Raw genomic sequence first — 25,147 nt, forward strand, 5'->3', positions numbered from 1 at the left:
CCACCAAAATTTGAGATTTCTCAAATTTCCACCCCCCAAAATACATGGGTTGGAGAAGTTTTTTGGACTCAAAACTCAAAAATTGAGTTTCCACCCTTTGGGTTGGAGATGGTCTTAATGTGTCTACTTTCTTGCATTCGAGTTCAAATTCCCATTCTTCTAAATTAGAGTAATGCACCGTATGGATGGTGTTGAAGCTTTGAGATGATAGTGGTCCGTGACCCGAGTCGTCTCACCTTGGATCTAGTTTTTGGGCCCCCTGAAGGTTGCTAAATCTACCTGAAGTGGACTAAAGACTGACCTGCGAGCTCTGGGCCAAATGAACCGGCCCGTGACCCAAACCCATATGGTCCGCGCCAAGCTCGCTCTGCTGTTGTATATTCCCACCGTTGAGCTCTATGGCAACCTCTACGATGCTTTGCTACCAGTCATCCAACCAATAAAAATCATCAAGGTAAGAACCGCTTCAACATTTTTTAGATTTGAACTCAACACATGTTTAATTTTTCATCTTCTTTGATTCCCTCTTGAATTTTTCAGCTAAAACTAATTTCTTTGATGAATTTCAGAGATTTTGATTTCTGGGTCTTTTTAGAACTCCATGTTTGAATAGTGCATATGTGAATTAACACATACAAAGCAAAGCAAACCAACCCATTTCATTGCCACACAGAGAGAGGCATAAATGGGGACGAGAGCAAGACTGCCAAACCTCATTCGGAGCCTCCAAAAGGAAGCCCAGCCAAAACCCACATGCCAACAATCGCTGCCTTCGCTTAGACGCGCCTTCTCTCTCTACGATCAGATCAATCTCATTGACAACGTCCCTAATGACCAGCTTCGATTTCAACGGTATTCTCCTGCTGTGTCTTCTTTCTTTGGTTTTTGGCTCTTCCACAACTACCACTAATTACCATTTTGCCACTCTCTGTGTGAAGGTACACGGACTCAGGGTTCACAGTGAATGGGGTGGACTATGAAGGAAGCTTGCTTTGTGTTGGAAACATGTTGATGTCTTGGGCTCCCAAGAAATTCTCTGAAATCACTCCTGATAGGTGTTTACTCTATCATTCTTTCTTTCTCTTGTTTGTTCTTAGTAAAAATATTTACTTAAAGAATAATATTTAGAACATGTGAAGGATATGGCTCAAGGTTGTTATTAGCATTTCAATTTTATTTTTCTTTCTTTTATTGAGAAAATTGCACCCCAAAAAATCGAAGTGGATGTTTAAATTATTGTTCTAGTTTTCCATCCATACATGATACATGTATATATGCATCTGTGTACATTTATGTATGAATGCATGAAATTGTTTTAGTTACTAGAACTGTGGAACATGTTAATTGTGAGGCAGAAGTAACTGACAATTTAATGGATTTTATGCTGTGATTCAGCCTGTCCATCTTCCAAACCGTGCGACCTGTGCCAGGTAAATTTCAAATTGCATTTGAATCCTGTTATGCTTCATATGTACCTTGTTTTAGGTTGTCCCCCGCAGATTATTCTGAATAGACATATAGACAATTTAAAGGGGCAAATTTCCTTACTACAAGTAGCTTAAATGTTTCAATTTAAGATATCATCTCAGTTTTCTTATATTCAATCCTGGATTGTGGTTTTTAGCTTTGTTTTCCAATTTTGTTTAACATCATTCGACTCTAAGGAGTCTGATCTTTTCTGTCTGTATTTGGTAAGGAGGATTGCTTATCCTTCTTTTTATCAATACAATGTTTCTATTAAAAAAAATTGTTTAAAAATCCTAGGGAACCCCGCTAATAATCATATACGGATCATTAGGAAAACATTTATTCAGTACAAGGTCGTGACTCATAAGTACATTCTGCTTAAGTACAAAGTCATAAGTGCAGAAACTAGCTTTCTCATTCATTTGAGTTGTTTGGCTTTATTCCCAATATATTGGGCAGATATCCAGTTTAAAAGAAAATGTGATTTTTGATACATCTTTGATCATGCTTCATACTGTGCTACTAGTCTATGTGACATGCTTTAGAGCTTCTTCATGCATACTTCTAAGTTCAGCTCCTTTCTCATCTGCAAAAACAAAACAATTTAAGGAGAGAGGAAGGTAGGATGCCTTACCGTTCCCGTCTCCCTTTTGAGAAATATAATTGGTGTGTAGATGCGAAGATGAAGGTGAAGGGATGTTAGGAAACTAATTGAGAAGATGATGGGAAAACAAATTTAACGAAATAACATTGTAGAAACTGGAAACACAAATGGTGTAGTTTTGTGAAGTCCTATCATATCTGAGGATAATGGTAATGACCTGGTGAAAGCAGAGACAGTAGCACATCCCTACTATCCTCCTTTCTCCATATCACTTCACAAATGCAGAAATGAATGACTGGTCTTGATCTAGTTGTTCTGTAAAAAATTCGACCCAAAAAAAAAAGTTGTACTGTAAATTTGTGTCCCCAAGTAAATAATGACTAATGACAACCCGTGTGTTAATAGCTTTTAGATCGCATCACAATCACTGGAAATATGATAACTGGGTTTACTCTTTATTCTGAAATTTAGCTTCTTTCAGCTACAGTTTAAATGATAAGTTCTGTTGTAGCAGTATTGACCGCTTCTTTTGAAATTTCAGAGATTTTGATTCTTGGCTGTGGGAGGTACATTGAACCTGTAAGTCCTGAACTACAACGCTTCATCCGGTCTACTGGAATGAAATTAGAAGCCATTGACTCGGTATACTTCGTTGTTACTTTTTTTTCTTTTCTCTGACTTCATTATTTCTTGCATTATGCTTGTCATGGTCATGTAGTGTTTGGATTCATCTGACAAATAAATGACCAACATAGTTTTCTAAGCAAAGCCGATATCACCTCAGATGTTGTAGTAACTATGTTGTGTCCACCTTGTCCATGACCACAACCAAATACTACAGCCCCCAGAAGCGTCTTGCTTCCTGAAATATATGGGTGCTTATAATTCACTCTCTGTGATAACTTTTTTATTTGCATTAAACTTAGGTGGTGCTCCAGTTGGAATGGGCTTTGGTATCAATGGTGATTCTACTACCAAATTCATAATACTTGTCTTCCTTTGTTTCAGAAAAATGCTGTATCAACCTACAATATACTCAATGAGGAAGGGAGGATTGTGGCTGCTGCGCTTTTACCGTATGGGATTTTGTCATGATTGCTGGACTTACCGCAGGATGCTTGCTCACTGCATCCTTTTAGTGACCATCAATCTCTTGACCACAAGGTGCATTGAGCCTAAAGTAAATGCCTCCATTGATTTGGAAGCAATCTGTCATGTGTAATCTGTGAAGCGTTTTCTACTTTTCCTCTTAAATTTATCAAGAAGAAGTAACAAATTTTGAAGAGCAACTTCGATAATACTTTCGGAGTTATTTTTCCTTCAACATATGTGCGTTGCATCCCCCATCATACTACTATACAAATCTATAGAATAACGATATTTATTTATTTAAATTTGAAAGTTTCATCTTTTATAACTTAAAAATCCTAAGTTAGATTGATTGATAAATTGGGTAAACGTAATTGAATTCAAACTTCCTTACCTTTCAACTTACACAACTTAGACAACTTAACTCCCTAATGTTGTTGACGTAGAAAAATGGTTCGGCACTTTCCCGCGTAACTTAGTGATTAAGTCTCTTTGGTATCTGATGTCCTCGGTAGGGTGTGCGATCTGTAAGATAGCAAACACACGGTAAATCCTAGGCACCGGTGTGTACCGCCGAAGGCTCTCCGATGCTTAAGTAAACGATTTAGTAAGATTAAACTGCAGATCAATATGCAGCAGCCGTAAGTTCTCATTGATTACCTTCAGCCGATAGGTGTCCTCTTTATAGGCCTTGGGAGGTGTGCAATTTGCTTAGAGTTTCGATGTGGGACTCGGCCAATCGTGGAGATGCCACGTGCCAGTGGGCAAGGTTGCCTAATGTTGTGATCGGTGAGGTACAGGCGAAGGTGAGTGCCAAGGCACACGTAGCCCGAATAGTCCACGTGGTTGATGTTCATTGGGTGTTCATTTTGGTATAAACAGAGTCCCCAAGTCCCCTTGCGAGAGTCTTGGAAGGGATTTGAATTCGTCCTGAGGAAACATGGCCTTACTGTTTCGGTAACTTGGGGAGGGCAAAACCTTGTTCCTTCCGCATGACCACTCAGGCGTTGGCGAAATCGGGGTCGCGTCGATCCGACGGGCGAAGAGACGTCCCGAGCGCTGACTTCGCGCCTCGCGTGCCGCCGATTCTCTATTGGGTGAGTGACACGCGTGGCGAAAGTAATGATGACGCCGCGCGACACGCGCCGCTTGGTTTCGAGGAGTACTTGCCAAACACTTCCCTATAAATAGGGATAACCTGATGCGCACTCACTTTGCATCTAGCGAAGTGAGAGCTCATCTGAGGCGATTTCCGGCGAGCTAACGGTAACGAGGCGATTCTGCGATTCGAACGGTATGAGAGGCGATTCCGGCATTGCGAACGGTAGTGAAGCATCCGTAAGAGCAGAGAAGCGCTTATCTCGTGGCACACCCTAAGGTACCGTTCGCACCCTTCTCTTTACATGCTTTTTAGGTTATGTCCTTCCTGGTTCGAACTAGACCGACCATAGGGTTCCATTCGGTAGTCTAGTCGCCATAGGTAGCGATGTAGGAATCGGTAGGATAGCATCCGCATGAGCCTTAGTTTCCTTCTTCTTTTTGTAGATGTCCGATAGTGAGTCATATTCGAGCGCGAGCCCAACGCGCTTCGACGAGGAGTCGTTGACGGTCTCTTTGACTCCGACGGTGAAGCGGCAGGCCTGATGCCGAGGGCGGGAGTGATATCACGCCGAGATACTCGGCGAAGGGCCCACTTCATTCCAACACACGAGTCGGGAATGGGCTAATGACCGCTCCCGCCCCATTGTCCATTGTCTCTGACGGCCGCCACGTGGGCCTCGATGCCCGGAGGCGAAAGCGGTAGCCGTCGATCGGAGACCTCCACTGGGCGTGGAGAATCGGTAGTCGCCGCCATCCGGACCCAAGGTATCGGTGGTGTACCCAAGCAACCCTAGGGTGCCCATGGGGTGCCAAGGAAAACCTATTCGGCGTAGACTATCCGGGGCCGAACAAGATTACCGATCGAGATTGCCAAGCTTCGAGCCGAGTACCGCATTCCCGACTTGCGGATGAGGATACCGGCCCTACCGAGTCCCTTAGCGCCGGCGGTAGTTTTCTTTACCGACGCGTCCTTGTGCAGTAAGGCGTTCGCCGTTGCGGCAGAGGATCCTAGCCCAGATCGGCTATGCCCGGGCAATTCAACCCCAACTTTTGGGCGTCAATCATGGAGATGCCACGTGCCAGAGTGGGCAAGGTTGCCCTAATGTTGTGATCGGTAGGTACAAAGATCGAAGGTGAGTGCAAGGCACACGAGCCTGGAATAGTCCACGTGGTTGATGTTCATTGGGTGTTCATTTTGGTATAAACAGGGCATGTAGTGTTTGGATTCATCTGACAAATAAATGACCAACATAGTTTTCTAAGCAAAGCCGATATCACCTCAGATGTTGTAGTAACTATGTTGTGTCCACCTTGTCCATGACCACAACCAAATACTACAGCCCCCAGAAGCGTCTTGCTTCCTGAAATATATGGGTGCTTATAATTCACTCTCTGTGATAACTTTTTTATTTGCATTAAACTTAGGTGGTGCTCCAGTTGGAATGGGCTTTGGTATCAATGGTGATTCTACTACCAAATTCATAATACTTGTCTTCCTTTGTTTCAGAAAAATGCTGTATCAACCTACAATATACTCAATGAGGAAGGGAGGATTGTGGCTGCTGCGCTTTTACCGTATGGGATTTTGTCATGATTGCTGGACTTACCGCAGGATGCTTGCTCACTGCATCCTTTTAGTGACCATCAATCTCTTGACCACAAGGTGCATTGAGCCTAAAGTAAATGCCTCCATTGATTTGGAAGCAGTCTGTCTGTCGCATGTGTAACTGTGAAGCGTTTTTCTACTTTTCCTCTTAAATTTATCAAGAAGAAGTAACAAATTTTGAAGAGCAACTTCGATAATACTTTCGGAGTTATTTTTCCTTCAACATATGTGCGTTGCATCCCCCATCATACTACTATACAAATCTATAGAATAACGATATTTATTTATTTAAATTTGAAAGTTTCATCTTTTATAACTTAAAAATCCTAAGTTAGATTGATTGATAAATTGGGTAAACGTAACTGAATTCAAACTTCCTTACCTTTCAACTTACACAACTTAGACAACTTAACTCCCTAATGTAATTGCCAATAGTATCTAGCCGAGTTGAAAAGAGTCTTCACTTGCAGACTAGTAGTTTTAGGTTCAAATTCCTATGACACATAGATAGTATGTGTGTGAGACTTGGTGTGAAGCCTAAGGAGGAAAAATCAATGTGGTAGATGAACAGGAAGCTCCTAAGAACCCCAACGATCAAATGGGAGTTTTTAAGAACTCGCTCCCTAGTCACGCTCTGGTCTCAACATGCTGGGCCGAGGAAGTGTTCTCATAGATATGCCACATTGTTCACTTGATGTTCTAAGCTAAATTGTACAAATTATCCATGTGAGCCATATGTCACTATTGCTCATGTGATGGAAAAAAACTCAATCCTCGTGATTAAGTTTTCACTACGCGAATACACGGATGTTAGACAAGGTGCCTATACATGTGGTCTTCCTAATCTTTTTGGGTATAAAAGGAAATTAACTAAAAAAAAGAAATATTAAAGATGGAATTTTGTCATAATCCGTACGAAATGTTAATGGTGCCAACTAACACCGTTTCTTCTACTACCTGAACTACATCCCGCGCCACTGGAAACAGCTGAGAAATACCAAACTCTCCACCACCAGTCTCCGCCAATTATGAGCTCTCTAAACCTTCAATAAAATCCCAAACCTCCAAAACCCTAAACCCTCATTCAGACTCCTCCTCCTCTCTCTCTCTCTCTCTCTCTCTCTCTCTCTCTCTCTAGAACTGATTGCTACTCTCAAAGAAATGACTTCGCTGCTTCACTCAGCTTCGCCATCCTCTCTCGCTTCTCGCGAATCTCTACGCACTCGCACTTTTCTCCCTAACCGGTCTTGCTCTCGAATCGCAGCCCCAAACGGCGTGGTAAGCCACTACAAAGCTTTCTTTTCTTTCTTGTTTTCTTTCTTTTTCCAGGATAAGCTTTCATTTCATTTCTTTCATTATATTATTTTCTATGTCTAGAATTCTTTTCTTTATTTCGAATAATTAGTTTCAATTTGAGCGTTCGAGTCTGAAAATAGGAGGTTTTCCCTCTTTATCAGTTCAATTTTTTTGTCAATATGATTAAAATTTGTTTATTCTGAATAATGTATTGTAGAGGTGTAATGTGGGAGAGCCTTTGAAATATGCAAATGGTAAGCCATCCACTCCACTCTTGAAGACTGAAGAAATGGCGCCCAACTTTTTGGCCACGGAAAAGCATTTGGTGAATGCAACTACCAAGAACGATACCAGACTCAGGATATTTTCCGGCACTGCAAACCCTGCGCTTTCTCAGGTATTCATTTAAACAAATTTACCATTTATGTTTATTAATATTTGTTTTCATATGGTGATTTGTTATTCAAAGTGGAGAAACTCTCTTGATCTTATCTTTCGCTCTTTGGCAGACCGGGAAAAGTTTTCCTGTCTTTCTTTGTTTTTTGAGAAAAAATTTCCTGAGGTACAATCTAAAGAAATGCTCATATTTCCAAGGAATTTTTCCATTCAAACAAACATCAAATTGTTTATTTATTTATTAATAATTTAAGAAACTTCTGCATGGAACTATTTTCAGCTACAACAAATAGAGCCATAATGTATTGTAAACATATAAATCCTTTGATTGCAGAATGTCTGATGTACTTTTGTGTTTTTGATAGGAAATTGCTTGCAACATGGGTCTGGAACTTGGAAAGATTAAGATAAAACGCTTTGCTGATGGAGAGATATATGTTCAGTTGCAAGAAAGTGTGAGAGGGTGTGATGTATATCTTGTGCAACCCACATGCCCTCCTGCAAATGAAAACCTTATGGAGCTTCTGATAATGATTGATGCCTGTCGGAGGGCGTCAGCCAAGAATATTACTGCTGTGATTCCATATTTTGGATATGCCAGGGCTGATAGAAAGGTAACTTCATAATATTATATATTGAGCATAAAAAGATATGAGGTTCTGGGAATGATTGATGCATGTTGTCCTAGACTCCTAATACAAATTTGACTAAATTTCTTTATGAAGAGTTATTGCATTAAATATCATCCATCAGTCTCAAATAGTCTCCATTTGCTGGAGGTCATGAGTTTAAGTCTGATGGACGGCAATTGTTGAATAAAAAGAATTATCATAGATGAGCTGGAATTAATTGTGTTTTTCCTATGGTAGATTGAGGAACTTCGTACAAATAAGTTGGTATTGGAGTCTGGGCTTTAAAATTTTATTGTTGATAACCTGAAACTTGTCCCTCAACTAATTGCTTGTAATTATCGTACCTTCTTCAGGTTTAACTTTACTCCCCATAACATTTTTGGTCAATCATCTGTTGTGATTTATGATGTAGAGAATTAATTTATCTATGTGTATCTTAAGTTTGTAGATATACGAGGGAAACTTAAGATAGATTCCTTAAATCGGGTTTGTTTACATCCATTAAGAAATTTCAGCCCATTAGCATTAAGATTGAGACTGAATATAATTTATACGCGAATTATTTCAGGAAATAGGTTGGGCTATTACATAGGATCATGAATAGTCAGAAGTTTAGATTCCTGAGTTAATAACATATGTGCAAATGCATTATGTGGCAAATCCCACAATGCTTAGCTGATTTTAGTTGAAATTGGGATGTAAGGGTTGAACCAGTTTTAAGTTCAAGTTTGTTTTACTTATTATCTTGAATGGTGTTTGTTCCAGACTCAAGGGCGTGAATCTATTGCAGCCAAACTTGTTGCAAATTTGATTACAGAAGCAGGTGCAAATCGTGTTCTTGCATGTGATCTTCATTCTGGGCAGTCTATGGGATATTTTGATATTCCTGTGGATCATGTATATGGCCAGGTAATAGACCTGTAATAATTTGGTTTCTTTTGTTTCATTGTTCACAGACCAGGGTGTTGGACTCTTACAAGAATGCTATTTGGCCACCTGAAATGAAATAAAGTTGAATTGACATGAAATTTAAAATTGGCTGAAAGCGATATTTCTATCTCAACATCTTTTAAGAAAGCAATGCTACAATTATATTAATAAGATTCTAAGTAGCATTAATTTTGGAGTTCTAATTTTTGGACATTTCCTCTTATGTATTCACCTTTTTTATATGTAATTTTCCTTTATGTATATCCAGCCTGTGATCCTTGATTACCTCGCCAGCAAGACTATATGCTCTGATGATTTGGTAGTGGTCTCACCAGATGTTGGGGGTGTTGCTAGAGCTCGTGCATTTGCAAAAAAATTATCTGACGCTCCCCTAGCCATTGTTGATAAAAGACGACATGGGCACAATGTGGCAGAGGTACGAACTATTCAGATGAAGTTGTTACAGTTACCTCCTATAATTTTCTTGTTCTCACAATATCTTGAAGTGACACATGAAATTGTTGCAAAGATAAATCTTTGTGAAACCTCATCGTATATCAAGCTTAGATAAGCTGATGCAGACTACGAGGGACCAAGTTTATCTGATGATGTTGCACAAGAAATGAAAACTTAACAATTATATATTTTGAGGCCAAATGTGATCACAGATAAGCACACTTGAGTTACCAAGTCATGATTTTGAAGTCTTGTAACAAGTGAAAGCGATGATTTTTCTCTGATTTTATTTGTTCTTTCTAGAGTCCGAAGTTAGATATTACAAGTGCAATGACTCTTTAAACTTTTTCATCATAACTTATAAATGTTATAGGTAATAGTAATTGTTTCTTCATAATATGCATATTCTATAATTATTTGGAGTTTTAGATATTTGGTTCTTTTGTGACAATTTTTCTATAGATCTTTGCACGTTATCCCAACTAATGAAATCATCCTTCCTCCTTTCATCACTCTCCTACACAAGGATCTACAAATAGACATGAAATAGGTAGCCTGCTACTTAGTACCGATTGCATCCATTTTCCATTTTCCTACTCGACATCAAATTATTAACATGAACATAAAAGGGGAAAAGGAGATCCAGCTGGCTAGGCTTTCTAAATGCGCCAAAACTCCCTTTTGGTCTTCATTAATTTTTACTGAAGATTTAACTGATTTCAGTTTCAGGCACTCACCGATCAATGACTACCACCTGCTTCCAATTATTCTCGCAAACATTAATCAATGTTTTCTATCCAGCTCAAAAATAAATCTGAAAAGCTATTATAATAACTCAAAAATTAACTGAGCTAAATATCCATTGATCGACAACCTCCATCTCCTTCCAAAATCTTTTCTATCCAGCTCAAGATCTAGGAAATCCCAATCAATGGTTCTACGCTTTTCTGAAATCAATCTTAAAAACTACCGCTCCTTGTTTCTCAGTTGATACTCCTTGACCTTTTCATTTGTAATGTCACCCTATTTTATCTGAGATATCAATCTTTTTGTTAACTTAAGACCTCCTATTGTTGTTCTAACTGTTGTTTAGCTCTGAGTCAAGACATATCCATTGTCACTACTTCACCTTGAAAAATATGGTTACTTGATTGCATTTCTACCATCTCTACCCAGCCATTAAACTTCCTCCACCCCCTTGCAAGGTATTACAATTTTTCTCAGAACAATCCCTGTGCTCTGTTTCTCAGAAGTCTTGATGTTTAAGAATGACACACACACCCTTTCTTTCTGTTTTCTTTTCTTCTTCCATCATTCACCTATGCATAAGTTTTACTTTTTAAGTCTTTTTTTTTTTTTATAGTTCCATACGGAAACATATATTGCAACTCATTTCTATAACATGAACTACTTTGCAGGTGATGAATTTGATAGGTGACGTGAAGGGAAAAGTAGCAGTTATGGTGGATGACATGATTGACACAGCTGGTTAGTTTGTACATGCTCTAATATGTTTTATAACATAGAACATAAATAGTACCTTTGAAGAAAATTATATAAAATAACATAGAACATTAAATACTGATGTTGAGCCTAGCTCATGATGGTAAAGCTATATTCTGGAGAAATGATAATCAACCAAGTTAATTGAGAGAGGTGGATTTTAGTGCAAAAAGAAGGATCTTGCCTATTGACGCAAATGTCATGGGAAGGGAAGTCATCATTAGCATAGTTAAATTAGAAATAGGGGTTTCAAAAGAAAGGACAACTATGTCTCAACCTGTAAATAATAGTATAGCTCTTCTGTAGGTGTAAACAATTTTTCTTAACCCCAGGAAACAATTTTCCTTTTTGATGGAGAGACTTGATTCATGTGTAGAGCCTTCAAATGCTTCTTGAAAGCTTGGAGAAGTGGGTTATTCCTCATTTGATAGTCTTTTAGGTGGGTTTAAGATGTAATTGTGCCAAAGCCTACACATGGGAGTTATCTGACAGACCTGGAAATCAAATCGTACAGAGATGCTAAGGACAGCTGTCCCTGTGTGCGACTGCTCAATTTTGACTGTCTGTGCATTCCACGCTTCAGTGGGGCCCATACTGAGACCACCAGTGTGAAATGTACCTGGAGTTCTTAAAAAAAAAATGTACCTGGAGTCAGTCAATATGCAGTTCTTAGAGTTCTTCCAAATCGAGTTATTAATATACAATTTGTACTTCCAATTAGTGCATCAGTTGTTAACTATGCATTAGTGAAAACGCAAAAAATCTTCTTGTATATTCTAGTTTTAGGGAATCGTAAGTTTGTCCATGCAACCTCTAATTCTGTTACAATTTTAGCTACAATTGCCACAAATTATTTTAGTTCACTGTCATGGTTTTTGAATTGATTTATGTTCTCATAATTATTTCTTATGTTCTCAACTAGTCTTTGCAGTTATATCCTTCGTTGTTATTCTTGCAACAAAGTATTATTGTTTGGCTTGTGGCATATAGGGACTATCACGAAGGGTGCAGCTTTACTACATCAAGAGGGCGCCAGGGAAGTCTATGCCTGCAGTACACATGCGGTTTTTAGGTATGTTGAATTTATCTGGTGCATGAATCTCCACTTTCACTCTTTTGGTATGACATATAGAGAATTTTTTTTAAGCAAAGGTTGTGATCTTGACAATATCCACTGGTGCCAACAACCATTAGTTCTTTTTTGTTAATCTTATATGGTACATATTGACTTGAATGTGAGAGAGAGTGCCTTTATCGTAAAGGTATGGCTTGCCCAAAGCGACCTGATGGTCGAAGGAACACCCTCTGTTGAAAGTATAAACAAAGGTGTGAATGTGTATCTTGCCATCCTCTGTTTCAACAATTAGGTGAAAGGATCCAATAAAGTATCTGCAGATTTGATATATGATTGTCATTTCTAGTTGATTGACATTTAAGGAATGAGTTCTAGTCAAAGCCTTTGTTTTGTTGATACCTCCTTTCTGCATGAATCTAATCATGACTTTTGCTATTGTTATAAGCCATAGTGATGTTCTGCATCACATAGTCACCGTTTACAATAGCATGCTGGAATATTCCATTTAGTATTTAGAATCCCATTTAGTATTTATGCATTCTTTATTGCTTACATGAATATTTACTTTCGCTTTTCCTTTTTGCAGCCCTCCTGCTATAGAGAGGCTGTCTAGTGGTTTGTTTCAAGAGGTGATCATAACAAATACCATTCCAGTGTCAGAGCAGAATTATTTTCCCCAGCTAACTGTCTTGTCAGTAGCAAATCTTCTGGGCGAGACCATATGGCGTGTTCATGATGACTGCTCTGTGAGTAGCATATTTAAGTAAAATTGGTTTAATATTGATAATGAATGAAATTAGTTCATTCCACACTGTTACATAAACAAATTCAATTGATTTGTTTGTTCTGCATTCAACTGGTGAAATGGATCCTATTGAAATAGAATCAGTACCAAAGGGGAAAAAATGTCCTGTACCATCCAATTCTCTGACGGATATCTCGTGTGTCTATGCTCCATGTTCTGAAGCATATGCTTCTACTTCTATACTTCCCTTTGAGTTCTATTAATATACTCGATTACCCTCTTAGTTTTTATAGGAGAGGAATTAAATGTTTTCATAGCTTTTACCATTTAACTCCGGAAAGCAATTCTGAGAGTTGTTTCATTCTGAATTTTTGTCAGGGTGTCCTTGAACCCTTTTCCACCTTGGGCATTGATTGATCAAATTCATGTCGGCGGTGCGCCTCCCAGCTTCTGTTAGACTGTTACTGCCAAATAGCTACCTTGTCGGAAACAAGATTGTCAATAGAAAAATAAAAGTATTATTTTTCCAGATAGAGGCCCTGCTTTATAGGTTGTTGTTTCGAAACTTTGTACAATCGGAAGTTGATTGGAAGACACTTATCAGCGCTTGAATTGAACCCCTCCTAGGGCATCATTGAATCTCATTTCCCTTTTTTCTCCCTTTAGAGGAAAATGTTTGGTGAACTATATTACGTAATCAGCATTGTTGTATGATATCACTGTTTTGTCCTTGTAAGCTCCCATTTTGTCAAGTAATCAATCATATTATTGCTTGCGTTTTGTTTTTCTCATTCAATCATTACTATCTTAATATGGCTTTAATTGTCATCCAACAAAAAGTTGTGATCTTTATTGTTTCAACATGTGTGTAAAAATGTGTGGCAAGGAATTGTGTTTTCTTCTCGAGATTTTAGTGTTGAAGCTGAACTGAAGCAGAATTTTTTTGGAAGACTTTCCCAGGCCATGTTTGATAGGGAGGATTAGCTTGGACTAAGCTTGGACCAGTAAAATGCTTAGATTTCAGGTGCAAGGAAGAATGTGGGTGTTGTCTTCTAACTTGAAGGATTAAGGTGGACTATTCATATGAGATTGATGTCTAAAACTTATCCCCACTAATCCCCTTGAAAATGGTGGGATTAGTAGAGATAAGTTTTAGGTATATGAACCTCTTATGAATAGTCCATCCTAATCCTCCAAGTTAGAAAACAACACTCATACTATTCCTTGATTGCCACATGAAATATGAGTATATTTTACTAGTCCAATCTATTCTCCCCTATCAAACATGGCCAGTGTACCTGAAAATAGGTCAGCTGAATGCCACTCTCGAAAATGAGAGGCAAAATCAATCATTCTTAAAACTGGGTTCTAATGGAAAGCCACCGGCCGAAAATTGCTCGGAGTTGGATCCATCAATAAATTCGTCAATGAAATACAATGAACCCAATGGTAAAAAAATCCAGGGATTCAAGCACAGAACCTCAGGTGTTCTATTCTTAATGTTAGAAGAGATCTCAAATTTGTATTTCTTATTTTCGTTGATAAAAAAACCAAAAAACAGAAAACAAAAAACAAAAAACAAAAAAAGTCTAAAAGTCGCAGTTTTTGACAAAAAAAATATTAATATAACATACATAGGCTACATGAGTGTTACAGGTCTCTAAATTTTATGAGTGAAAAGAGTTTGGTGTTTCTTTCTGATATTATTGCGCCAAAGAATAGTGCATCCAAATTACTGTTTTTTATAATATAAAAAAAATTCTTCATCATGCGTATGTGCACGTGATATTTATTGCACACAATTTGCCCTAAAATATAATGGTGTGTAACCCGCGTGTGAATGTGAAATTATAAAAAGGGAGACCAAATTTGTGGATCAAAGTAACAGGACCAAAGAGTGCTACGCGAGACTATTTGAGGAGCACAACAATTATCTTGAGAAATTACAGTCCCACAAAAAAAACTTGAGAAATTATAGTAAATAAAAAATTACTAAATTACTATAACCATCAGCGTAAGACTTCAGAGACTGAAGACCCGCCAGCAAAGCCCAACATCTCTCTCAAAAGTTCCAAATACTCACAAACTCTCTCTCTCTCTCTCTCTTTCTTTCTCACTCTCTTCTCAAACCCTCTATTTAGGGTTTGTTTCGGCCAAATTCCCGCCAATAACCCCCGACTTCAGATTCAACAATTCTCGAAAAAAATCCGAGAATCTCTGGGAAAGTGGAAGAAAGAGCATGGGAAAAGACGAGGAAGAAATGAGGGGAGAGATTGAGGAGAGGCTGATAAACGAGGAGTACAAGATATGGAAAAAGAACACACCTTTCTTGTACGATCTGGTTATAACCCATGCCCTAGAATGGCCTTCGCTTACAGTCGAGTGGCTTCCGGACCGAGAAGAGCCTCCAGGGAAGGACTATTCGGTGCAGAAGATGATTCTGGGGACCCATACCTCCGAGAACGAGCCTAATTACCTTATGCTTGCTCAGGTACAGCTGCCATTGGAGGACGCAGAGAACGATGCTCGCCATTATGATGATGATCGAGCTGAGGTTGGCGGTTTTGGTTGCGCCAATGGCAAGGTAAGGCTTGATTTTGTGGTCTTAAGTTGTTCATTTTTCGGATAGGGTTTAAGAATTTCATATTAAGGAATATAAGCAGTTCATACTGATGTGCTAAAGATTTCGAATTTGGGTATTTTTGGAATGCTGGCCTGTTTGGTTGTAAAGATAGTGCTGGAAAATACAAGAAATTTTGAATTTTATTTATTTATTTATACATTTTTATCAATTTATAAGAAATAAGAAGTACTGGCACGTTAATCACATTGTAGAAACTTGAAAGAAAGTGGGAATATTTTTTTTTTTGTTGGTCATTCTAAAAATTTGATTTATAACAAAACATGTTCTATGATAAGCACATAGCTTGAATTGAAGAAAGAATGAAATAAAAGGGATATTTGGTGTCTCCAATATGGAGAAAACACACCAGCTTTTTCAATTGTGTCCCAAGTTGACTCGATGAGGGAGGAATGCACTTACTTGAAGTAGAAAGTACTAACAGCTACCTAGAATCACTGAAACTAACAACAATAATGTAATGAGGCAATTGGTTTATGCTCTGGTTTGGATTCATGAGCTGCATTGCTGACAGTATGGCACTTTAATAACTGCAGTAAAACACTGCCCCTTGGCGTATGCTGTAGTTGTTTCTATCGTTCTATGTCTAAACGGGCTCAAGTATATGGTCTTAAATTTTCTTGCAGGTGCAAATAATCCAGCAAATAAATCATGATGGAGAGGTTAATCGGGCTCGTTATATGCCTCAGAATCCATTTATTATTGCCACAAAGACAGTCAATGCTGAAGTTTTTGTGTTCGATTATAGCAAACACCCATCTAAGCCTCCTTTAGATGGTGCATGCAGTCCTGACTTGAGGCTGAGGGGCCACAGCACTGAAGGATATGGTTTATCATGGAGTAAGTTCAAGCAGGGTCATTTACTCAGTGGTTCTGATGATGCTCAGATATGCCTGTGGGACATTAACGCAACTCCCAAGAACAAAACCCTTGAGGCTATGCAAATATTTAAGGTATGCCTCTACATCTATGTTGCACATAGTGTTCATTTGGAGAAATGAATCTTATCAGAGCATGTGTAACATTTAATATCGATTATTGTGTACAGCTGTTCCTTTTAGCTTTAGGTAAAGAAAAGGCTAGAATTTCACATGAACCAAAGGAAGGCTATCATTAAAATGGACGGCTTCAGTGTTCTGATTTGGATGCAATAAGATAGCTCTTTCTAGAAAAATACTTATATACATTTGCCACTTCTCTGCATCTTATATGTAAAAGTTTACCATTGTTTGAAATGCTTGCTGGATTAGGTTCATGAAGGTGTGGTAGAAGACGTAGCATGGCATTTGAGGCATGAATACTTATTTGGTTCTGTTGGTGATGATCAATACCTTCTTATATGGGATCTCCGGACTCCATCTGTTACCAAGCCTGTCCAATCTGTAGTTGCTCATCAAAGTGAAGTGAGTGATGTTAATATTCTCTCATTGCTATAGAGAATTGATGTTTCTGCATTCCAGATTTATATGTCAATCTTGGTACTTTCATGTTTGTTCATGTCTTAGTTCTGTTCTAACATTTGAACTTATACATTTTGAATACTGTCATATTGGTGCCTTTAGCTATTTTTTTTAATCAACCAGTTGAAGTGTTTTAACCAGTGGAGTTTAGTTGTCCAAGTGATTTTCCTAAATACATGTATACTAGGAAATAATGAGTGATCATTGTAATTCAAAATTGTTTTCATTGTCATGGTTCTGATGTAAGGTTAGTACTTATCTGAAGCCTATTTCAAACAAAGAAATAATCTGGTAAAATATTAAAAAGCCTGATGAAAATCTGGAGATATATTTGGAAGCCTGGGAAGGACTGAGACGACAATAATTATTCATGAAAGCTAGGATGTGAGCTTTTATCTATGAGTACTGAGAAACTAAAAGGGAAATTGTATTGGTGACATTTTGATAATACTAGATAACTTGCCCAATTTGTTGCAGTGGATTTAGGTTCTGGGCCACCTAATAGAAATAAGAGCATGCAATGGATTTTTGAGATAGTTAACATATTCTTTTATGCCGTGGTTAGATGTGAATACCTCTGCGGGCCAATGCCTCCTCTGTGGTTCTCTTGCATCTAGACTTTAGGGCTCACAACCTTTGTGTAAATTAATATATCCTTTACATTTTTGAATTTTCAAGAGTTTATAAGGTTTATAGTTTTCTTTATCTGACTGGAAGTAACGAATGGGTTGTTTCTTTACGTGATATTATATCCTTGACAATTTTGGACAATTTTGAAGTAGTTTGTCCGTGTGATGTTATGTTAGGTTAACTGTTTGGCTTTCAATCCCTTCAATGAATGGGTTGTTGCAACTGGATCCACTGACAAAACTGTTAAGCTGTTTGATCTACGCAAAATCAATACTGCTCTCCACACCTTTGATTGCCATAAGTAAGGATCCTTCCTTGGAACTGATAAATTTGGATGTCTAAAATTATCTTTGATATAATCAACCTATAGATCTGATCTCAAATTTTTATTGTGGTGTATTCAGGAGGAGGTTTTCCAAGTCGGTTGGAATCCGAAAAATGAAACTATCTTAGCTTCTTGTTGTCTTGGCAGGCGACTCATGGTGTGGGATCTTAGCAGGTATTCCTTAAATAACCGATTATCAGCTTTTGTTTTTAATTTATAGGGAGAGGTGATCTTCACTCGAACTTGTGGTATTCTAACAGAAATCAATACATTAAGTGCTGTTTCATGCAAGCATTTAGGTCATGGCTCTAGAATTTAGTGGTTTAGTTGGGAAACCAGTCAGTAAGAACTGGGATAGATGTGGGCCAACTAAATCAAACCTATTACATGTTACAAGATGAGATATGTCTGCATGAGGAAAATAAGAATCATTAACCCTAACTAGGGGAGCCTAAGGCATTATACTGAAGAATGGGCCTTAGGCATCAGAGCGCACAGAGGGCATCTTCCTCTTAATGTTTGAAGTGCCAAGTATATAGCCTGAATGTTCTTGTTGAGCAGGCACACAGCCAAGCTCGTCCAAGCTTGTTGGTTATTCTTGGACCTAGGAATGAACCAAAGAGAGTAAACAAACTAAAGTATTAAGCCCACAAAACAAAATCCTAGAGCCAATGAAGCCAATGGAGGCCTCACATTAGAAGACTGAGATATCCTTGGCCATGTAGTAAAAAATGTACCTATCTTGGTCAATACCATTATGACTCTCCTCCCGCTCATTTGTTATTCCTGGTCACCACCATGCTACAAAGCCTTAGTTACTATCCTAGCTTAAATATGAGGAAGACCAGTGTACTTGTTTGTGTCTTTGCTGCGCATCTCTATTAATTCTTTCTGTTTTTCCACTAAAGAAAGAATTTTCAAACATGGGTTGGATAAGCATCCACACCTGTATAATTATGATGTCCTTTAAGTTTTAAAAAAAAATTATCATTCTCTGTTATATTATATTTGCATTGCATATAAAATAAATCTTGACCTAAGTGTTATAACTTTGGTTCTGTTACAGAATCGACGAAGAGCAGACACCAGAGGATGCTGAAGATGGTCCACCGGAGTTGCTTTTTATTCATGGAGGTCACACCAGTAAAATATCTGATTTTTCGTGGAACCCATGTGAAGATTGGGTTGTTGCTAGTGTTGCTGAAGATAACATACTCCAAATCTGGCAGATGGCCGAGAACATTTACCATGACGAAGATGATTTACCCGAAGAGCCGGCAAAGCCTTAGTATAATTTCCAATACTTAGCAAAATGTAGTCAGGTAAAGCTAATTAGAGAAGGGGAATGTAGGGCTTTATTTATGTATGTTTTTCTGTAACTTTCTTCTTTTCTCCCCTCTTCGCCATTGCTTGTGAGATTTTGTGTTTTATTTTGCTGAGTTAGATCAGTGATGTATTGACCCATGCATAGTAATTATATTCAGTACTTTGGCATGGAAAGTAACTTTCCGAGGCAACTCTCAACTATTTTTTGGTCATAAGCTGAACGCTCATAAAACACAACGTTTGCATGTTGATCGGTGGTTTTTTCCAGGAAGCAGTACTTCTCTAGTATAAGAAAACACTAATTTCAATTGAAGCTTTAAAAAATTGATTATTTGAAAGCATTTGGCAGCATTTTTTTTTTTAATACATTCGATATTGGGGAAGGGGGAAATCAAACTTAGGGCCTCAGATGTGGTGTGGTAAAGAGCTACAAGTTCCTAAACACTCTTAGGACATGTCTGAGGCTATTGTTTGAACTAGCTTTGTTCAGTTTTGTTTTGATAAGAAGCAGTGCACGTCAGAGGAGTGCCTTCATGATGAAGCAAAGGGGCTTCTAGATTAAGTGGTTGAGAGCATTTATCTCTAGACTAAGAGTTAGTTGGTGCCTTTATCTCTGATTACGGGTTCTAAGGCATTTGTGAAAGGCTGCAATAGAATATATACCCAAATATTGTTGCTCTTGAATCAAATCAAAACAATACTTATATCCATCACCGCCAAAACTAGCATATTCTATTATATGTATGTTACATGTATGGGTTCCTAATCTTTGCATGCAGGGGAGAGAGAGAGACAGGAAGCGACAGAGAGCTGAACTGGAGAGATTTACAAGATCTCATCTCATGTTCCATACGTCCAAGAACTTAAGATAGCTGCCTATGTGTAGCTTCCATGTCAGATTATGCCTCTCAATCCATGCATCCTCAGAAGTTCCGTCTCTTTGATCTAAGTTTGATGTTGTAATTAAGCTGCCTACAACTCCAAGAGGCAATATCTCTGCCGGCTTGTGCCTTTTCAATGAGGCCAACCAAAAGAGAACAGGGAAATGACATAGAAAATTTCAACACTAAAACATCAACAGAACCTGCTCATTAAGGAAAGCATATAAATACCATTACCATAACAGCAAATTAGAGATATCAACCAGAAACAAACTGAAATCTACAACGGCTGCTGCTGCTGCTATGAGATTGGTTCAATCACTTATCATATTAGTACTTGCCCCGGCAATGTCAACCTCCATAAGGGCACTAGCAAGTGATCCTGATATCATTTCTGACTTCATAGTCTCCCAGAATTTCAACGGCACGATTGATGGATCCTTTTTCACATTCACTGGCTTTCGTGGCATTTTCGATCAAGCTCCCAAAACATTTAAGGGGTCAAAAGCAAGCCTGGTTGAGTTCCCTGCCCTGAATGGTCAGAGTGTGTCGTATGCAGTGCTTCAATTTCCTCCAAACACACTCTTCCCACCTCACACCCGCCCGGATGCAACTGGACTTTTGTTCCTTGTTGATGGTTCCTTGGAAGTAGGGCTAATCGACACGAAAAACAACCTATACACTCAAAAGCTTCAAACTGGAGATCTGTTTATTTTTCCCAAGGGATTAGTTCATTATCAGTGTAATTCAGACCCTCAAAGACCAGCCACAGCCATTGCAGCATTCGGAAGTTCAAGTGCTAGAGCAGTTACCGTGCTGCCGGCTGTTTTCACCACTGGCATTGACGACGTGATCCTTGCCAAATCATTCAACACTGATGTTGGCACCATTGAGAAGATCAAGGCTGGCCTCACTCACTAGCTCCTAATGACAAAGGCTTCAATAGTTTTCTTACTGTGATTAATTTTTGTTTCGTTTATTTATTTATTTATTTTTTGTATCATCCTGTTGTTTATTCGGCTTGGTATTCTTTTAATAAAACACTTTTGTTCAATCCAAGATCGCATAATAGCCTTGGATTTGGAAGCCTGATATTACTTCAAGAAATTAAAGCTTAAAATTGCACTAAACGCTCTATTTATTTATCCCAAATCAGCAGAACCTGCAGTTTGTACTAACCAGAGAGAACCGGTTTAACTAATCAATTACGATAAGTTGGATTGGATTGGATTGGACTTTGCAGTTTTTTCTTGTGATAAAACTAGGGCCCTTAATTGCAAGTGTTAAAAAAAAGGCCTTTATCTTGTGATGACTAAATTCTGTTAGTTATCCTAATTCACAAAAGCCTACCCTAGACTATCTTATACTAATTGATAGAATTATGTTCGTTAGATAACTTGTTTGGTGGCCCAGAGTTTGGATTGGATTGAAGTCCAGTCTAAGCTAGTCTTTATGAGTTCCACTTTTTAGATGAGACTTGTTAAACACAATATATTGGATTGTTGTCCAATTTAATAAGTCTAGTTCCAGCACGCCAAACAACGCCATAACTCTTGTCAATTTTAATTAAAATAGTCCAGTCCAGTCCTAGCACACCAAACAATGACCATAACTCTTGTTTATTTTAATTGAAATAGTCCAGTCCAGTCCTGCCCTCCAAACGTTAATGATAATCTTAACCCAAGACATATCATATTGTATGGGATTGGAAAATTCACAATTAATTTGCATTGGATTAGATGCAGAGTGGCTAAGTATGAACACATTTTGAATGGATTAACACCCCCACTTGTACTTCAAATTTGAAGAAAAATCACGAACTTGCTCTTTTTTTTTGAAAGTTTCCAATTAATGAATGGGGGTCCATCTGTCTTTGTATATGTAGTTTAATGCAATTAGATTTGCTAACATTTTTAAATTTCTTTTTCACATGAAATTCCACCATCATATCTTATTAGTGGACTTTGTTCTTTCTTGATGTTGAATCAGTCAGTCTCATTGTTCTTGAATTAATTCCACCATCATATCATATTCCAGCAAGTTGTTGAAAAGTCCTAACCATGCATGGTTTGCTGCTTGAGCAAACAGAAATTCCAGATGATGTGTTAGCTTCCAGAAAATTGCTTTTTTATTTTATGAAAAATGTGCTTGGAATTATTAAATAACAACCACATAAATAAATTGATTAGTAGAAATAGAAGGAAAAAAAAATAAAAATAAAAATCAAAGACCTCCACATAAATGTCTTAGCCAAAAAAAAAAAAAAAAAAACGAAATTTCCCATTGAAACTGTGTAGTTAGATAACGATACACCAGAACATGAAACAAGGAGCAGTAAACTCAACCCTCAAAAGTCATAAAAAATTTTAAAACTCCACAGCAATAATTGGTGAATCATCAATGTAATTCGCTAACCCATCTTGTTGTTCATGACCAGATATTGGTTGATATCTTCGTACTGATCTTCTTTGACTTGAGAAGTATGCACTTGAAGTTGATGAGATGAAAGACTGGGCGGCATCATCTGATGCATGTAGGGCACTGCAGGCTGCATGAGACGGGCATAGTAGTGGCTCATGGATGAGGAGCTTAGAGGACCAATATTATTATTCGTCATCATCATATTCATATTCATTTGATCACTGTAATTACAGTGATACCCCTCCAATGGTGATTGACTGCTGGGATCCCCTGCCCTGTACTGAAGAGTACTATAGTTATAGTTGCCCTCCATCAACATCCACATTGCCATCGAACTCGGATTAGGAGCCATAAGATTATTCAAATGTTGATCCGAATTATCAAATGGAAGCGTTTGATCAGAAGGCTGATGATGATCAAATGATGAGACTGCAAATGGCTGGAGCATATCCACCGCATTATTGTTCAAAGAGCTCGTGGGGTTTTGGTCCTCTTCATGATAATGATCCTGCATGTAAGAATTACAAGGCTCCTTTTGGCTTGAGGATTCACCCATGTTAGGGTTTCCACCCATCCATTCTTTTTTCGTTACAAGTACTCGTTGAGCAGCTCCGTTCCTCTTATTAAGTAATGTTCTCTTGCCGGACTCAAGCTTAGCATCTAACTTATCCAGAAGTGCCTCGAGTTGATTCTCGGAGAAACTTTCGATACGTTCGTCCCATGTTGGGTACTTTGCCTCATACATCTCCTTACGGGCTCTGTAAATATCAGCATAGACCTTGTTCTTTCGGTCCATCAACAAGTCCGACAAATCGAAGGTTTTCTTGGCCGGTTTGCTCATGGTGCTGGCTTTGTACTTGTTGATTATACGATCGACTTGTTCCGAATTTTGGGGCCAAGTTTGGAGTTCTGGAGGCCGATCAGTCAGCTTTGGGCCGTAAATGATGATGCACACATCCACTTCGCAAAGAGTTGAAAACTCATAAGCCTTCTTCATCATTCCCTTGCTTCTCTTTTGAAACGTTGTTTTTCGAGATCTCTCGTTCGCAATGAGTTCCATCTTCAGCCTTCCGCGACCCATATTCGTCTGCTCTACAAAAGAAAACAGAAGACTTAGTTTTTTATTGTTTAAAGATAATTTGGGATCAGTACAAAGAGTTATATGTATATGTGCATAGTAGGCTTTTTGTTTTTCTCTGTTTTGATGGTTTTGTAAACGATGATGCACATCAGAAGCAGAATAGGCAATATGAACTTAAAGTACAGACAAGTAGGGAACCCCCATTTAAAGAGTGATTTAATTTTAAATGTGCAAGCAAAGCAAAAGAGGCATAGCAATGAAATTATATAAACGGTTAAAGTAAGGAGAAGAGAATAGTAAGATTGGTACCTTAAGTTTTAATGGCTTCTAAGAAGGAGCTTTTGCCGTTTGGAGGAAAGAAGATGGCTTCTTAATCTTCCTTTCTGTGAGATATTGTTTCTTTGACCTATATAGGAACTCACAAGTATTGGCCTGCCGTTTACTTCAGAATCTAATTGAGATGTTAAAAGATCAATCACAATTCATGATCTTTTTGGTTAAGGTAAATTGGCCTGCCGTTTACTTGATCAAAATCTCATATTGATGTTGAAAGATCAATCATAATTCCTTATCTTTTTTGTTAAGGTAAACAAAAATAATTTTTACTTGCCATAAATTGAAGACCCGAATCAATTAGTCATTACTACATTTCAATTTCTCGTTTAGGGTTCTTAAGAGATAGGCGCTTACCAGAAGTCTGAACTCGTATCAAGAAGTCTGAACTTGTATTAGTTTTTTCACATCAATAATATTCTATCGCTTATTAATCTATATATATAAAGCAAAAGGCAGAGAATGGTAAAACATTCAAAATACTAGAAAATACCATTGGTTAATTCAAACATTAAGAATTAAAATTATTAATTAAATGAGGATAATATGGTAAATTCACATTTTTCATATTAAAAAAAGAGGCGCTTATATTACTTAAACCCACCTATTTTTCAACCATTATAAAAATAAAAAAAATAAAAACTCAAATTTGAATGTATTTAATAGTTGTCCTAATATTAGAAAATAATATATGCCATCTTCAATTCATACTTGTCAACACACGTTAATAGCATTTCCATTAAAAGTCCCTACTTTTTAGCATTTATATTTAATCCCTATTATTTGGGCACCTATTCATTAATTAAAATCAATCAACACACACTAATATGCAAACAATTATAATTACACCTAAACCCTAAATTTTTCAACCATTAGATTGTATAGCTAATTATTCACCTATAGTTCCTTTTAGAGGAAAAAAAAAAAACCAAAGGATTTAACTTGTTATTATGTACCTAGATTATATAGCTAATTATTATGTACCTAGATTTTGCAAGTTCAACAATTTCCCTTTGGAGGCATGTGTTACGTCAGAAAATGTAGGTAATTTAATGAACCTAAAACAAAGGGATCAAGAACTATAGAGAGAGAGAGAGAGAGAGAGAGAGAGAGAGAGAGAGAGAGAGAGAGAGAGCAAGAACGCGTCCC

The 25,147-nt window shown here is 37.9% G+C and overlaps 5 protein-coding genes across 5 annotated transcripts; 4 read left to right on the top strand and 1 right to left on the bottom strand.

Annotated features, from left to right (window-relative positions):
- The first annotated feature begins 296 nt into the window (after positions 1 to 296).
- On the top strand, positions 297 to 3,465 carry LOC148917123 (uncharacterized). The gene is made up of 6 exons (XM_089052000.1): positions 297 to 454; positions 570 to 852; positions 939 to 1,055; positions 1,396 to 1,430; positions 2,613 to 2,713; positions 3,080 to 3,465. The coding sequence occupies exons 2-6, from the start codon at positions 686 to 688 to the stop codon at positions 3,164 to 3,166; spliced, it is 507 nt and encodes a 168-aa protein (XP_088908126.1). The 5' UTR covers positions 297 to 454; positions 570 to 685; the 3' UTR covers positions 3,167 to 3,465.
- Positions 3,466 to 6,781: 3,316 nt separating this feature from the next.
- Positions 6,782 to 13,696, top strand: LOC103331401 (ribose-phosphate pyrophosphokinase 1). The gene is made up of 9 exons (XM_008234021.3): positions 6,782 to 7,145; positions 7,381 to 7,560; positions 7,925 to 8,173; positions 8,957 to 9,100; positions 9,390 to 9,557; positions 10,996 to 11,065; positions 12,071 to 12,152; positions 12,742 to 12,901; positions 13,279 to 13,696. Exons 1-9 carry the CDS (start codon positions 7,029 to 7,031, stop codon positions 13,315 to 13,317), a joined length of 1,209 nt encoding a protein of 402 aa, XP_008232243.1. The 5' UTR covers positions 6,782 to 7,028; the 3' UTR covers positions 13,318 to 13,696.
- Positions 13,697 to 14,937: 1,241 nt separating this feature from the next.
- On the top strand, positions 14,938 to 19,456 carry LOC148917124 (histone-binding protein MSI1). The gene is made up of 6 exons (XM_089052002.1): positions 14,938 to 15,484; positions 16,168 to 16,494; positions 16,792 to 16,944; positions 17,808 to 17,931; positions 18,034 to 18,130; positions 19,023 to 19,456. Exons 1-6 carry the CDS (start codon positions 15,140 to 15,142, stop codon positions 19,243 to 19,245), a joined length of 1,269 nt encoding a protein of 422 aa, XP_088908128.1. The 5' UTR covers positions 14,938 to 15,139; the 3' UTR covers positions 19,246 to 19,456.
- An 865-nt stretch (positions 19,457 to 20,321) lies between these two features.
- Positions 20,322 to 21,211, top strand: LOC148917125 (putative germin-like protein 9-2). The gene has a single exon (XM_089052001.1). It carries the CDS (start codon positions 20,467 to 20,469, stop codon positions 21,082 to 21,084), a length of 618 nt encoding a protein of 205 aa, XP_088908127.1. The 5' UTR covers positions 20,322 to 20,466; the 3' UTR covers positions 21,085 to 21,211.
- A 1,362-nt stretch (positions 21,212 to 22,573) lies between these two features.
- LOC148917126 (uncharacterized) lies at positions 22,574 to 23,665 on the bottom strand. The gene has a single exon (XM_089052370.1). The coding sequence runs from the start codon at positions 23,663 to 23,665 to the stop codon at positions 22,574 to 22,576; it is 1,092 nt and encodes a 363-aa protein (XP_088908496.1).
- Between the last annotated feature and the right edge of the window lie 1,482 nt (positions 23,666 to 25,147).

Source organism: Prunus mume, linkage group LG5 (genome assembly GCF_029339155.1).
Source record: "Prunus mume cultivar Tortuosa linkage group LG5, ASM2933915v1, whole genome shotgun sequence".
Taxonomy (NCBI): domain Eukaryota; kingdom Viridiplantae; phylum Streptophyta; class Magnoliopsida; order Rosales; family Rosaceae; genus Prunus; species Prunus mume.

Coding starts and splice junctions, on each gene's coding strand:
- LOC148917123 (XM_089052000.1), top strand. CDS start 686: ATGGGGACGAGAGCAAGACTGCCAAACCTCATTCGGAGCCTCCAAAAG. Junction 1,431..2,612: donor AACCGTGCGACCTGTGCCAG/GTAAATTTCAAA, acceptor TTGAAATTTCAG/AGATTTTGATTCTTGGCTGT. Junction 2,714..3,079: donor AATTAGAAGCCATTGACTCG/GTATACTTCGTT, acceptor CCTTTGTTTCAG/AAAAATGCTGTATCAACCTA.
- LOC103331401 (XM_008234021.3), top strand. CDS start 7,029: ATGACTTCGCTGCTTCACTCAGCTTCGCCATCCTCTCTCGCTTCTCGC. Junction 9,101..9,389: donor TGGATCATGTATATGGCCAG/GTAATAGACCTG, acceptor ATGTATATCCAG/CCTGTGATCCTTGATTACCT. Junction 12,902..13,278: donor GTGTTCATGATGACTGCTCT/GTGAGTAGCATA, acceptor AATTTTTGTCAG/GGTGTCCTTGAACCCTTTTC.
- LOC148917124 (XM_089052002.1), top strand. CDS start 15,140: ATGGGAAAAGACGAGGAAGAAATGAGGGGAGAGATTGAGGAGAGGCTG. Junction 16,945..17,807: donor TAGTTGCTCATCAAAGTGAA/GTGAGTGATGTT, acceptor ATGTTATGTTAG/GTTAACTGTTTGGCTTTCAA. Junction 18,131..19,022: donor ATGGTGTGGGATCTTAGCAG/GTATTCCTTAAA, acceptor GTTCTGTTACAG/AATCGACGAAGAGCAGACAC.
- LOC148917125 (XM_089052001.1), top strand. CDS start 20,467: ATGAGATTGGTTCAATCACTTATCATATTAGTACTTGCCCCGGCAATG.
- LOC148917126 (XM_089052370.1), bottom strand. CDS start 23,665: ATGGGTCGCGGAAGGCTGAAGATGGAACTCATTGCGAACGAGAGATCT.